This window comes from Microcaecilia unicolor, chromosome 3 (genome assembly GCF_901765095.1).
Source record: "Microcaecilia unicolor chromosome 3, aMicUni1.1, whole genome shotgun sequence".
NCBI classification, from domain to species: domain Eukaryota; kingdom Metazoa; phylum Chordata; class Amphibia; order Gymnophiona; family Siphonopidae; genus Microcaecilia; species Microcaecilia unicolor.
Window position 1 is genome coordinate 99958665 of NC_044033.1, and position 15874 is coordinate 99974538.

General features: G+C 41.0%; 1 protein-coding gene across 1 annotated transcript; it reads right to left on the reverse strand.

Annotated features, from left to right (window-relative positions):
* Positions 1 to 8191: 8191 nt before the first annotated feature.
* On the reverse strand, positions 8192 to 15616 carry CCDC85A (coiled-coil domain containing 85A). The gene is made up of 2 exons (XM_030196206.1): positions 14923 to 15616; positions 8192 to 9531 (listed from the first exon to the last, which is right to left on the reverse strand). The coding sequence occupies exons 1-2, from the start codon at positions 15148 to 15150 to the stop codon at positions 8554 to 8556; spliced, it is 1206 nt and encodes a 401-aa protein (XP_030052066.1). The 5' UTR covers positions 15151 to 15616; the 3' UTR covers positions 8192 to 8553.
* Between the last annotated feature and the right edge of the window lie 258 nt (positions 15617 to 15874).

Here is a 15874-nt window from a genome sequence, read left to right on the forward strand (position 1 = left end):
ACCTTGATTTTATATTAAAACCAATAATCTGCTAAATACTCTACAGTGCATTTTGATTATTTTTATTCATGCATATCTTTGGCTTACTTTGAGTATAATAAAGGGCATCCATGGCACCTTCTAATCTACAATTATAGATTATTGTAACACAATAATAGGGCAGTTTTATAACTTGATGCCTAATGTTGGGCGTCCACCCCGCAATTCTATAAAAGTCACCAAAAAGTGTGCATACAAATTGGGGAACACGCCTAATTTGCACACATAATTGAACAAGCTAATTGGCTTTTTAACAATTATTGACACTAATTAGATTTAATTGGCATTATGAGCCTAAAATTTACACACGATCTGCAAAAGGTCATGGGAGGAAAGGGGACTTTTTTTAAATTAATGTGCATCGTTCTAAAACAAGGAGGAAATGCACCTAATGTAGGCGTGTACATTTGCACCACATTTCAGCTGGTGCAAATGGCCATGCCTAAGGTATAAGCACTATTCTATGAACTGCACCTAACTTCAAGCGCAGTCTGCAGAACAGCACTTTTTTTTCGGCGCCATATATGGAATTCACCCATAAGTGTGCATGTATGTAATAGAATAGCACATATGCATGTCAGAAGTGCCGATCATTGGCATTTATGTGCTTAACTACTAGATGTTATTATATCGTGTACATGTCAAAGTTGCTTAGGGCCAGATTGTATATAAGGCGCCTAAAAATTCCGAATGGTAAACATGTCTGCCTAAGTGTATTCTATAAGCGGCGCCTAGATTTTGGTGCAGTATACAGAATATGTTTAGTTGATATCCAAGCACCTAAAACTATGCACCTCCATTTACACCAATGAAAATGTGGCGTAAATTCCCATGCATAGATTTACGCACACTGCACCATATTCTATAGCTACATGCATAAATTTATGACCATTTCCCCACCCATCGCCACACCCCTTTTGAACTGCACACATTAGAATTTACGCGCAGTTCATTACAGAATAACCTTAGCGAGTTCTGCATGTAAATTCTAATCGTCAATTAGTGCTTATTATTGCTTAAGTGCTGTTAACGCTGATTAGCTTAAGCCAATTAAGTTAGGTGCATTGTTATAGAATATGCCTGGATTTCGGCATGGATCTCTAGGCGTACTATATAGAATCCAGGGGTCTGTGTGTAACTGTAAGGGGGACATACATATGGGCAGAACATGAGCAGGCCATGGTGCATCACCATGGAACACTCACAATTTATAGATTATCATCAGTTGTGTATATTGCAAGGCAAACTTAGGCATGCAACTGATACCAGCCATTGACCGTTAAGTAGGCGCATCTATATCTTGGTGCACCATAAAGACTGTACGCTAGTATTCTTTAGTGACTTAGGCGTTCACTGACACCACTACAGAATTAGCGCTAAATGGGCCCCATTGTGACGCCAACATCTTGATGCCAAGTTACAAAATTGCTCCCTAAGCGGCCCTTTTACAAAGCAGCACTAAGCCCAACATTGGCTTACCAAATGCTAATCTGGAACTACAGCCAGCCCAATGCGGGCACCAGCAGTAGTTCCATTCCCGGCGCAAGCCATTTCCCACGCTAAAGAAAATTGGCCCTTTTGTTAGCGCAGCGCTAACCTAGCAGTAATCGGACAGCACTACAAGCTACCCAGTTACCACCGGATTATAGCAGGAGCCCTTAATGGGTGGCTGTAAGAGCTCTCCCTCACATGGCCACGCATTAAGAGCAACCTTACCGCATGGCCATGGCTATTTTCACTTAACAAGCTGAAATTTCAAAAAAATGATACCTAATCACCATGAGCTGTTACCATGTGATGTAATTCTAATTTATATTGTGGTGAAAAAGACCTCAATAGTCTACGCTTGTTTTTCTAAGTGCCAGCTTCTTCTAGACTCCGTTATTATCATTGGCCAAATAACTCCACATTTTTATTCATTACATCAGTTTTCATTCCATAAATTTTTTGATATTTTCTAATGATTATAATATTCTGAGCTTAAGTGTATTTTCATATTCGATTTCGCTGAAAATTTGTCTGGTTAATACTTTATCTATGGCTATTTTCAGCCTTTTTTACCCGCAATGGTTAAAAGGGCCTCAGAACATGGCAAAAACAGCCCCCCGTCGCTAGCGCAGGGCCCTTTTTATCGCCACTTGGTAAAAGGACCCCTTAATGTATAGACACAGAGAATGTGAACTGCAACAGATGTATGAAATCTTCAAATAACTTTGGTTTATTTAGTTAATTTAAGATCAACTTAGAAAATTAAACCATTCCTCTAGACATCTAAATACAGAGGATGTCCTGAATAAAATGCACCATATGTTGACCATGTAAAGTGTAGCATTCCAATCCGCAAACCTCAAGAAATCAAGGGGACTTTTTACTAAAGTGCGGGAGGGCTAACGCATGGGTAGCGTGCCAAATCAGCACTACCATCAGGCTAGCACATGAACCCGGTGGTAATCCTGAATTTGGTGCGTGCCAAATCCCGATGTAGAAAATAATTTTATTTTCTACTGCAGGGGTATTCCTGGTGGTAATCAGCAGTTGGCGCATGCTGCATGGTTACCACGCGGGTAGCGCATAAGCCCTTACCACTAGGTCAATGGGTGACAGCAAGGGCTCAGGCCATAAAAAGGTGTGCACTAGTTTTAATTTCAACGCACACCCATTTCTCGGCCCATAAAAAAGCCCTTCTTCCCAGCCACGGTAAAAAATGGTCCAGTGCACACCTAAAAGACGCACCCACAGTACCGCCGGCAAGTTTTCACAGCAGCTTAGTAAAAGGGTCCCCAAATATACTAGGATGGACTAATAAGTCAGTAACACTGTTATAAGCAGTGATGTGAAGAACCCAGGTTCAAATTCCAGCTCATGCTTTCTATTTTCCAACCAAGGATGTTATAGAGGCAGTTGTGCAAAGCCCCAAGAAGGGAGGCAGGACTGAATTGCAGAGTGAGATGTAACATGTGACTCCTAACCAAAGACTACACAATTGCTGGACTTGGAGGGGTGGGGGCTGCTATAAAAACAGGGGAAGAAAGGCTTATGTACTCTACTTGCAAATGAAGATTAATGACTTTGTAGCGCCCTAGAGATCAGCTGAATTAGAACACAAAGAAACCGGGATAAAGTACCATGCTAGTATAAATAAGAATAATAACGAAAAAGTCATGTTATGTTGCCATGATTTTGGTTGTACCAGTATCCGGTGCTGTATATGAACACAGTTATTGAACACTAACAAGAAACTAAAAATGATTATTGAAGGAAAAGTCAGTGATACAACTGTGAAGCTTGGTTCCATGGTTAACGACATCTCTTACACAAAGCTGCAACACCAAAAAAAAAAAATCTGGCACACAAGAACGATTTTAAAGGCAAGGCAAATCATACTGAGAACTGTGTTGGAACAATGTGCATCTTTATAAGGCACTACTAAGACAACATCTCTCAAGAATAACTTTGACATTCAGACATACAGTGCAATACAGCACACTCTGTATTGGGGATTAATTTGTGCTTTTGGTTTCTTTGGATATATTTTAGGGGGAGTTTGTATTACCACCTGTAGCTACTGCTGTCAAATATTCATTTCATACCACCACTACACTTCATAAACTATGGCAAGTTGCAAATTAATGCACCTCAGACAAAGAAAAATATAAATCATCAACAAAACAGAAAGAGAAACATGCTGACAAATAAGGACCAGCAGGTCCACTCAGTCTACCAATCGGTATCACCCTTTTATCCTACCACACAAGACTAGGCCACATCTCCCTGAGGAAAAACTGCCTATGGTGCACCCAAATGTCAACGAAGTTCATTCTGCTCATGTTGCCTTCACCGTTCTAGCACACTGTAAACTCATCAAGGCTTTCACTTAGGTTGAGATACATATAATTATACTGTGGTAATCTCGCAAAGCTGTCCTGGGGGAACCCCAGCTAGTCAGGATTCAGGATATCCACAATGAATATGCATGCTATGGAGACAGTGTATGCAAATCGATCTCATGAATATTCATTGTGGATATTCTGAAAACCTAACTGGCTGGAGTTAGACAGGTCTAAGCAATAAAATTAAATGGAAACATTTTTCCTTTTACCTTCTAATGTAAACGTTGAATTAAAAAAAAAAAAAACAGGACACCAAGGGGCCATTTAACTAAGCAATGATAGGGCTACCGCATAGGTAGCATGCACTGAATCAGCACTAGCATGAGCCACCCAGAGGCTTTCCACAGTATTTCTGAGATTAGTGCGAACCGATTCCCATACTAGAAAATAGAAATTATTTTCTAGCGCTGGATCGACGACTGGGCGTACCCTGCAGTAATTGGCTACTGTGTGGTCATTGCCACCTGCTGCCCAATTACTGCACGATCAGCACGTGAGCCCTTACCACCTACTAAATAGGTGGCAGTAAGGGCTCACACGTTAATGGCCGTGTGTTAATGTGAAAATTAGTACATGCCCATTAATGGCACCTATAAAAATTCGGCCAATTTACAGCTGCACTAAAGAGTGGCCAGAGAGCACAGGAAACCCACACGCTATTCACAGCGCCTGCCACTTTTTAGCGAAGCTTAGCAAAAGGACTCCCAAGAGAACTGTCAATGCTCACAGCCTGTTACATATAAAGGATGGCTGTCATCTGCAAGAAAGTGTCGTCAGCATGAAAAATGAATGATGGTCTTGACCTTTTAAAATACCCATCTAGTAAAATCATCATAGTATACACAGGAACCTGGGACAACATAAAAAATGCATTCACTCCATCTTCTATATCAGGGGTATGCAAACTAATGGCCCACAAGCCAGACTCAGCCCACTGGCACCAAAAACTTCCCCCAACACCCCAGCAGAAATTTCATGCGGGCCATGAAACACTTTATTCATCCTTTGCTTTTGGCAACACTATTGCCACCATAACAGCTATGTTCCGCCAATGTCACTAGTATGAAGTTGAATGTTTGCTTTTAACAACATGCAAATACCAGCACATCAGTAAAAGCATGCATTCAGGCTCACACTGATGACAGCAGCTCACTATGGAGGAAGGCTATGACAGTATTTGACAGAATTAGATCAAGCTAGCTTTGCATGTAGTGCAGATCCTGAGGGATGACCCTCAGCAGTTCCCACAGTGTGCATCTGAAAATAATTTTTAGTCTAATAAACGTTATCATATCAACTATGTTAGAGTTTTAAAACATATTTTCTTTTTTGTGTGCAAACCAAAGATCCTTTGCTGCCTGTCTATAGGTGTTGCAGTAATCCTTGTTCTGAATGCATTCAATAATTCTTTTTTGCAGTATCTGGAAGTTCCTTGTTCACGGAAAATGACGCTCTACTTTCTAGTCATATGAGCAGATACTTGAAGAAAGGCAACTTACATCACTCCACGTGTTGGAAACATGGAGGCCCATTAATGTCAAAAATCCTTTTAGTGAACACAGTATTTGGCACATTTAGAATCATTAAAACAGTTAACACTTTTAGAAATAAATGTATGGTATCACTGTGCCCAGTTAGAGAAACTCTACTTGGAATTCGGGTCAGAGAACCCCCCCCCCCCCCCCCCCCAATTCCCATACCTTGAACCACACCCAACCCCAACACAGGGGTGGGATCTGTTGTGGTTCCCAGACCAAAACATTTGACCATGCCTGCTCCACATCATCTCTACCTGCAGCATCACTTGGTGAATTTCACAATACTGCATAGTCTACTTGACTGAAGAAACTAGACCAGCATTTCATCTCCACTGCACATTTATGAACTCAGAATATTTTTAAGCATTGATGAGTGAAGAAAAAAAGAGCAGTTTGATTTTCTCATGCTAGAAAAAAAAAGAACTTTGCACACCATAGGCACAGCATAGCAAACACAGATGAAAGCAATAAACAGAAATTTAAATTAAATACAAAAACCTGATAAGTCACAAAAATCACCTTTTTGACAAAAGAAGTTCTTATATTAAAATTTTTTCCCTGTGAAAAGCCATCATTCACAGGTTATATTGTTAACTTTGTTATATGTCATCAAAACAATATCAGAATAACAAAAATAATGTGAAGACTACTGTCTAAATATCGCTGTCCAATGAATAATGGAATAGTTGTGCTAATAAAATATTATGTGCTCTAGAAATTATGGGACCCTTTTACTAATTCACACTAAAAAGTGGCCTGCACTTTTTTTACACGCACAGAGGCCACTTTTAGCGCTGCTGTAAAATGGCCACAATTTCTTTTTTTCTATTAATGGCCACGTGCTAATTTCACAATTAGCATTAACTATTAGCGCATGAGCCCTTAATGCCAACTACTTACTAGGCAGTAAGGACTCCCACGTTAACCCCATGCTAATCAGGCAGATCGCAGAAATTTACCTGCACTACCCAATTAGAGCAAGGTACATTTACTCTCCGCCTCCAAACACGTCCTCAACACTAAAAAATAAAAACTATCTTTTAGCGTACGAGTAGTATACGCTGATTCCAAAACTATGCCTGAATGTGTTCACGGTAGTGCTTTTTAGCATGCGGTAAGTATACTTTAGAGCTTACCGCCACTTAGTAAAAGGGACTCGAAGTGTAGCTATATTATATTTCGTCACACTGCATAAAAATGTTATATCCATACCATGTTTATTACACATCACAAAAGTAGTACTTAACAGATTCTTGCACAAACAAGTTGTGTCAAGTCCACTCACCTTAAGCAGCCAGCTGCAGCTTCCTGGGTTCCTATTTTCATGGGCCCAAACAAGTTACTAAGTAAAATTATCACTACAAATTAAAGGGTCCTTTTACTAAGGTGCGCTAATAGATTTAGCACGTGCTAAAAGATAAGCCCATTATATATCTATGGGCATCTTATCATTTAGCATGCGTTAATTGTTAGCGCACGCTAAATCTGTTAGCACACCTTAGTAAAAGGCCCCCTAATTCCACTGACCTAAATTAGTTCTTTAATATTAATTATAGCAGTGCTCAACAGATACAAAAATACTGTGCATGTGAAGTGATTAATTTATATTAGGAAAATTAGTTTTTTAATTTCTTTTCCTGTGGGGCTACCTCTTGTAGACTTAATAGGATTTTGCACAAAGCCAAAGACATAACAAAATTTTGCAATGGTTAATAAAAGAACTTGACATGTTTTTCTAATGAAAAGCCCTATGAAAGAATATGTCAGTAAGGGGCCCTTTTACTAAGCCATGGTAGGGATACCACATGAGTAGCCCTCGCCAAATTGACCCTACCGCCAGGGTAATGCGGGCACCTAGCAACAGTTCCGAAGTTAGCACATGCAGTTTCCCAGGGTATACAATAATTTTCTATTTTCTACCGCGGGGGGCGTTCCTGGCAGTAATTAGGCAGCGCAGCCATATTGCCATGCATTACCTGATTACCTGAGTAGCGCATAAGCCCTGACTGCCTTCTAAATAGGTGGCGGTAAGGGCTCAGGCAATAAATAGCCATGCGTTAATTTTAATATTAGTGCACAGCCATTTACTGCCCCATTTTAAACCACCACAGTACAAAATGGCCCAGCGCGTGGCAACTTCACCCGCCAAAACTAGCGCAGACCACTTTTTACTGCAGCTTAGTACAAGGGCCCCTAAGAAAATAAAATCTCAGTTTGTTCCTAAAGTGGACTTATCAGGTTTTTGCATAACACCCTTAATTTAGCAGGAAGTAAGTAGTCCTGCATTAATTCCTCATTAGCACATGGTAAGTGCAGCACATTAACCACCAAACACCTTCCACAACCACTCTCCGCCCATGCCACAGCCTCGACACAAAAGGCACTTTAATGCGTGATTTACTGCATAACTGCTAAATTACCGCAAAGCGCCTTAACGCGGCTCTGCGTTAGCAGCCACCACACAGTAAACTGCACGTTAAGTGCCAAATATGGTTCAGTAAAAAGACTCCTAAATGAATAATGCAACATTACCGTCAAATCTTTGCTCAAGACAATTATGAGGATGTTTTGTTTCCACAGTGGTTCAAGGGACACACAGAACAAGGAAGGGAACGAAGTCTGAGGATGAGTAGAAACCACATAATCATTTCTGCAAATTCCACTTCAACAAACATCAAAAGGCTAATGAATTAAAGTGGCAGGCATCATTTTTATTTAGTTAATTTTAAAGAAAGAAATGCAATCTCTTGCTGCTACCCTACTTTTAATCTAATCAGAAAAGTGACATAAAATATTAGACTACAGCAAATTTTTAAAAAACTATTTGAAACATACAAAAGCACAACTATTGTCTTTTAACCTTTCCACCAGACAAGCTCAACTTGCACCAAACGCTATGTCAGAACAAAGAGGTACCAATATCTGCCAAAGCAAACAATGTTAAAAATGGTGATAATTATGGACAGATGTGTGAACACACAAATGAGTAATGGCAATGATGCCCTGTTATCTATGACAACACGGTTCACCAATACAAAGATAGCAACCAAACTCTCCTCAAAAGTGGTTGACATTTAATCATACTTTCATTTCAGTTGTCTTTGCATATTTGGTTTCTGTAGGTTTATTGACCCACCATTCATTCCATTGTATACACTTCTGTGATGAGCTGGCATGTCTTCTGCTGCTTGTCGCCTTAAGGTGCCTTCCCTGCTGCTTCCGCTCAAATGTTTGAGATGTTCTGGGTTGCTTCCGTAATGTTGTTTGAGATGCTCAGGGCTTGTGCCCCTTGCTTTCTGCAGATGTTCAGTGCTTCCACTCACTGTGTGTTTTTGAAGATGCTCTGGACTGCCACTGCTGTGCTTCTGATGTTCTGGACTGCCACTGGGTCTATGCTTTGGAAAATGTTCAGGGCTACTACTCAAGATATGTTTTTGCAGATTATCCGGGCTACCACTAGTATGTCTTTGTTGCTCAGGGCTACCTTTACCCATGGTTTTGTGATGTTCTGGGTTTGCTCCCTTTAGATGTTTTTGATGGTCAGGACTTCCAGAACCCCTACGTTTAGGGAGATGTTCTGGACTGCCAGTCCTATGCTTTTGATGTTCAGGGCTTCCATCGCTCCTGGATTTCTGAACATGTTCAGGACTACTGCTTGGATGGTGCTTGTGATGGTCTGGACTGTCTGTGCTTCCAGCACTAGAGGTGCTACTTCCATCACCCACATCCCGTATGAAAGTGTTTGTGGTTGTGTTTAATTGGCACAAGCTGTTTTGGCTGTCTATGGAACTCCTACTGCCTGCACCGCCACTCCTCTCTTCATCTAACATCAGGCAAAGTTCCTTCAGATCTATGTTCTCTTTTATCACTTCTTCTTGCCTGACTTCCAGGTCTTTCAGTTTTTGTAAGTATAAGGCAACTTCTTTGTGCATCACCCCCGAAGTATACCTGCCAAGTCTCTGCCATTCCCGAGACACCCTCTTTCCTTTCTGACGGTCATCATCCAGAAAACAGCAAAGGTCTCTCAGTTCTTGGTTATCTTCCTGTAGCTTCTGATTGACATCCTTCAAAAGAGAGTGATTTAGTAAATACAAACAACAAGCACTTGATCCAATTATATTAAAACTGTAATTATGCATCCCAACAGATTTGCAATGTCTAAAACCTGTCATTTTCCTTTTGACCTACCAGTATCAGTTCAACAAGGCATGAGCTATATATATATATATATATATATATATATATATATATATATATATACACACACACACACACATTTACTAACACTATGGCTTATGCAGAATTTATTCCATATGTACAGAACAGGAATATACCCTTTATAAATTGTGGCTCAAGATTCAAAAGACGAGGTACAAGCACCTTCAAAAACTATACCTACAGTGCCCATTTCTAGTATTCAATAGGGATGGGAAGCCAAAAAAATATGTCTTTTTTTTGTTGTTGTTGTTGCTGTTGTTGTTCTGGAGCGAATATCATCATAGGTGTAAACTCTTTGCAAAAGAGTATATAAAATTCCCCTAATTCTATAAATTTGTGCATACAATTTTGTGACTAGCTCGCAAATTTGCACATGCAAGTTATAGAATATTGTCAGTTACATGCCTAACTTAATTGTTTAATCAGGCATTAAATGGCTTTAAGTACCAAAAATGACCCTTCATTGGCACATAACTGCCCTTAGGCAATATTCTATAAATATACCGGTCGATATTCAGTGTTATTCAACCAGCCAGGAACAGCTCCTGGGTGGCTAAAAAACACTTAGCTGGCTAAACGCTAAAATTCAGCATGAGAAAGCTGGTTATCTCTGCTAAATATTAGCGCTTAGCGCATAGTGGCTAACTGGCTATATTGCACAATATAACCGGCTAGCCACGGATATCCAGCGCTTCGCTGGTTAAGTTTAACAGCCAAATCAGACCACCTAAACAGCAGTCCTATCTATGCCCGCTATATACTTAACCAACCACAGCTGAATATTAACTTGGCCGGTTAAGTTTAAGCTTGTCACAAAAAACTCGGATATTTAATGCCAGTCACCAGAAATGGCCCGGCCCTGAATATCCGGGCTCAGCGCCCATCACGGCACTTAGCTGGCCTGCCTCCCATGGGCTGAATATCACCTAGATAAAACCTAAATGCTACAACACACAACTGCAAAAGGGGCATGCACATGAATGGGCCTGAGGTGCAGCACAGCAGTTAGTCCTGAGCCTTTAACACCAGCCTTTGACATGGAGTAAGTGCTTGGATCTAAGGAGCGACTTTTGACTTGTGCAAGTATTCTATAATGCAATTACGCACATAATCATGGTTATAGAATTGGTGCTTAGTGCCCAAATATTTGGCACCTAGCTTTAGGTAACCTTTCTTGAATTTATCGCTTATGTAAAGAAGGCACACACTTTTCTTGACTGTGTGTATGTAAGCAAACCATCACAAATGTGCTAATTACTGAGTGTGCCCACACAAGGGTGCACTATCAGAACAGTGTGTGCCCTCTTTACATACACCCTCTGATTCCATAAAAGTCACCAAAAATTGCGTTTGCAAATTTAGGCACATCCCTGATTTGTGCACACAATTTAATAGAATAACGAGCCAATGAGTGCCAATAATTGTTTTTTAACAAGTAATTATTGGCACTAATTAGATTTGCGTTCCGGTTTACTGAGCCACGCTAGCGGATGTCCATGCACTAGTAGTGACACAGCGCACTCACTTTGAATGGGCCATGTTAGCATTAGCGCACGGACAGCTGCTAGCACGGCATAGTACAGACCCCTTAATTAGGACTCACCCGTGTAAATTTGGGTGCAGAATCTGTGCTAAAATTTACACATGATCCGAAAAAGGGGGCACAGAAACAGAAAGGTCATGGTTGTTTCAGGGCGGATCAGGGGATGGTAACTATAGAACATGGGTGCTGTGTACGTAAATTTAGGCTTGGGCATTAGCACCACACTTTCATTGGTACAAATGCCCATGCCTAAATTTACACATGACCCCCTCCGCTTATATATTATTCTGTAAACCGCACCAAGCTTTGGTTGCGGTTTATAGAATATCGTTTAAGCGGTGGGGGGGGAGTTGGTGCCAGTTTTTAATGTGCCATTTACGGAATTCATCCTCTAGTGCGCACACTAAAAAGAACAGGAACGATTACTGGAAAATAATATTTTGTCACAAACAGCCCATCCTTATTTTTCAATTAGCTTGAACATGACTTTGCTCAATTTCTCAATGATATTATAAATGACAGAGAGAAACAACTTCACGTTATCTAAAACAAAATATGATGGAGAAAAATGGGGGCTTTGTCCTTAATAATTTTGTAATACTGCGAGCATTTCTTTATTTGTCTGTTTTTGTTACCTGTCTGGAATGTATTCTGGAGAGAAAAAGAGAATAATAAATATTCATATTTTGCATCCCTTTTGACCACCACCACCACCACCACTACCACATACACTGTTAACATTTTGATAGTTCTTTAATAAAGTACATAGAATTACTTGCAATGTTTTACGTAAACAGTGTTCATGTATTTGAAGTACTGCACAAGATACTTTTGAAATATATCAATAATTTATAAACTATTATGCTCGTGCTAAAATAGATGGCACTATTATTAAGAAAAAAAAAACTAATACTCTATCACACTAATCGAAATAAATAAGGGCTATGAGATACAGATATTGTTTTCATATAACACAAGGGTCTCTATTTACAAATCTTTACTAACAGCATGGTCAAATAGGGCCAAAATATTTATAAATATTCTTCAATATTTCATTTCAAGATTTGTTTAAATTTTAAAACAAACAGTGATCCTAGCATTTAACAGACTGTGAAATTACTTGTAGCTGAGGGGAGAGATCAGGTGCTAATTTAAGAAATTTATCAATGGCTGAGAATGGGGAAAAAAACTTAAAACAAGTTTTTGTACAATACACAAATTTTGCTCAGAGTAAACAATAAACCCTTCATGTGTTAATTAACACTTAAAATGCATTCAGAACACTATCTCACTGTACACCGCCTTGAGTGAATTTCTTTTAAACGGCAGTAAATAAACCCAAATAAATATTAATACAAACAGTACACTAGTTGCATGTTTAAATTGATTTTTCTTTCTTTGAGAGCTGTTCTCCTTCAACTCTATGAATTTCTATGAGCAGTCATGCTCCAAAGAGCAAAAAGACTTCAAGCATAACAGATTTAATTGATCCATTCTAGCCATATGAAAAGTGGAAAAATATATACCATGAAATACTACAGTTGGGTCTGTCTTAGAAAGTTTTTTTTCCCCCCCATAGGCACAAAACAGAAGAATCTCTTTTATGACTCTGGCACTGTTTCTTGTCATAGCATGACTACTTCTATGTAAATTAAGGCAACTTCCATAGAGAAGCTCAAAAGAACTTGGAATAATATTTCAACTTACACAGAGTATCCCTATTTACAACAGGAGTATGTGAAATTGCATGCAATAGCTATAGGGGGTCTTTTACAAAGGAGCACTAGTGTTTTTAGCTCACTCTAAAAATCAGCCTGTGCTAAACCCTGTGTCGCTCATAGTAATATAATGGCCGTCTCAGCATTTAACGACCTACTCTAAAATAAAAAAAACAAATGAAAAATGTAAAGTTTGACTCCCAGAACATTTTCCATATATCAATGTTCAGTAAAAGGAGAGTAAACACTGCTGCAACCCACTATGCTGCCATGCTATCCTTTTAACTTATGCAAACTCCTGGCAAAATTTCCTTCTTTAGGCTTAAAAAATAGGAAACCTCCACATAGACTTCTTCTATTTGGTCACTAGATAAAATGTCTGACATAAATGAAAGAATCTTACAAATCAGCATGCGAGCAGGGGTAGTAATTCCATGCCTTACTTTCAACTCTCTCCTTACTCTCTCCCCATCACCACTAGCCTCTCTCTCTTACTTCCACCAACTGCTTCTCCTGTACTTGCTGGTGCCACATCCATGCCTTTCTTCAAGGGCAGCTCATCTTGCTGCTACTGTCACTAGGGTGTCCCTGCCAGTCCTTCTTGCCATTCATGAGTCCATGAAGCACACAACTGTGCTGAAAATCATAGTCCCTGCATGCCTGGCCCCTCTCCCCTTCATTTCTCCAAGTATCTCTCCTTCCCAACATCAGCTTGCCTTTCTGCTCCCCCCAACCTTTGCCTCTCACCAAAACTCTCTATCCCCTTAGCCTCACAGACCTCTGTCAGCCCCCCCTCCAAGCAGTCTCTCTTCCCTATCTGCCACCCCTGCTTCTGCCTCCACATTAGCCCACCCCCACTCCCATCACACACACCAATTACCTTGCTATCTCCACCAGCAAAGCAGCCCCTGGCCTCCTCCATGCATGCTGATGTCAGAGAACCCACATGTACTCCTCCCCCATCCCATCAGTGACTCAAGTGGTAGGTCATCAGCCTCCTTTTATGGGTGCATGACACAGACACTGGCTTTTATTATAGAAGATGACAATAATTATTTGGAGAAAAGGACTACAAGACAGCCTGTTCAAATTAGGAAACACGTTCTTATAGTTTTGTAGTTCTTTCAGCCCATTTCCCCTTTTCTTTTATACTAGGAAATGCAATCTTCTCAGTTTTGTGTGATGATGGGTGACCAGCAGTCAACCGCACTCTTCCTTCCTAGTACTTACTGCACAGGTTCTTAATCTATTCTATTTTGATACTTCTATACTACCTTTAACAGAGACTTCAATGTGGTTTGCAAGCATGAGAATATCCTAGATGGACATGACTGACGTTATTACAATAGACTACTAATATACATTTAAGCAGGTAAGATTTAAAAACTTTCAGAAATAGACTATATTATTCCCAACACTCTCAATCAAATGACCACAAATGATCAGACTCAGCTACTGTCTCAAACCTTATATATAAAAAAAAAGACAGAGAAGCATTCAAGTACGGTATTCTCCAACAAAAATATACCACCATACATTTGACACCACCTTTCCATTTATTACTACTCACAATTTAAAAAAAAAACTATAAATACCATTTTAACTTTGAAGTTTTAAAAAAAGTAAGCACCAATCCTTGTGTGTACCCCAGGATCTTAAGAGTGTGACTGTGGTAAGGATAGGGCATGGGTTGATTTTTAAAGTATATGTTAAATCAAAAGCTACAAATTACCTACATGATTTGACCATTAAAATCTAGCAATACATAAATAGGCTCATTAGCAGCAATAAATCCCATGTCAAACGAAGCCTGGTGACATCTGCACATTACAGCATGGCTCTGCTTGCAGTATGTCATCAACGCGCTCTGGGGTTTTTTTTTTTTTTTCAGTTTTTGGCAAATTAAAACCCAGACATGGCAAAGCAGATGGGGAAAGGGATGTGAAGAGATGGGCTCCCACCCCGGGCTGCTTTACCTTGAGCCCCCGGATCTCGCCCAGATGCAGCTGAAGGCGGCGGTTCACCTCCCGGATCAGGTTACTGTGGTCCAGCATGACGCTCATCTTGTCCGCCTCTGCCCTGCGCAGCCGGCGGATCAGCTCCTCCTTGCTCCACTTCAGCAGCTCCTCATCGGAGACCTTGGCCAGGTCATCCGCACAACTTTCCGCCGCAGCCTTCGACATTTCACTTCTTTTCGAAGACATGTATCTATTTCCCCTAAAACTGACCTCCGTCGGGGATGGGCAAGGACATAAAACAAATCCAAGGATGCCGGAGCGTGTGTGTGGTTTTTTTTTTTAGACGGCTCCTCTCAACAAGTAAACTGTGCACAACGTGCGTCTCTCACGCCTGCGGTGCTTCCTCTGAACCATCCTTGCGCAGGGTTCTCAGAGCACCTCCAGCGAAAGAAAAAGCCGCCGTGCCGCTGAACAGAAAAAGAAAAGTCCCGAGCCAAAATCCCATGCTGAAGAGACAGTTCTGCGAGAGACTCAGTGGCTCCCCTGACAGGCAGCTGCCGACTCTCGCTCGCATCCCTTTCCACTCCTGTCGGTGCAGCGGGAAGAAGGAGGGCGCGCGGCGGTTCTCCTCAGCATGCCCGCTCGCAGCTTCCCAGCTGGGCTGCAATGAGGATGCATTGGACTTGTAAGGGAGGCACGAGACACGACTATAGCAGCTGACGGCACCGCGCGACTGAGCTAACACGGGGAGGCTCGCGACGACCCTCGGGCGGCGCGCGCTGGCGGGAACGGCGGAGGGGGAGGGGAGAGAGAGAGAGAGAGAGCAGTTGCCTGGCTCACAGGCGCCACCTGCCGCCCGAGCTCTGCTAATTCTCACTGACCAGGAGGAGGAAATCTGATGGGTGTCCCCACGCCTCCTCCATATCCCTCCTGAAATATCCGCATTAAATCACATCAAAACGTAAGAGTA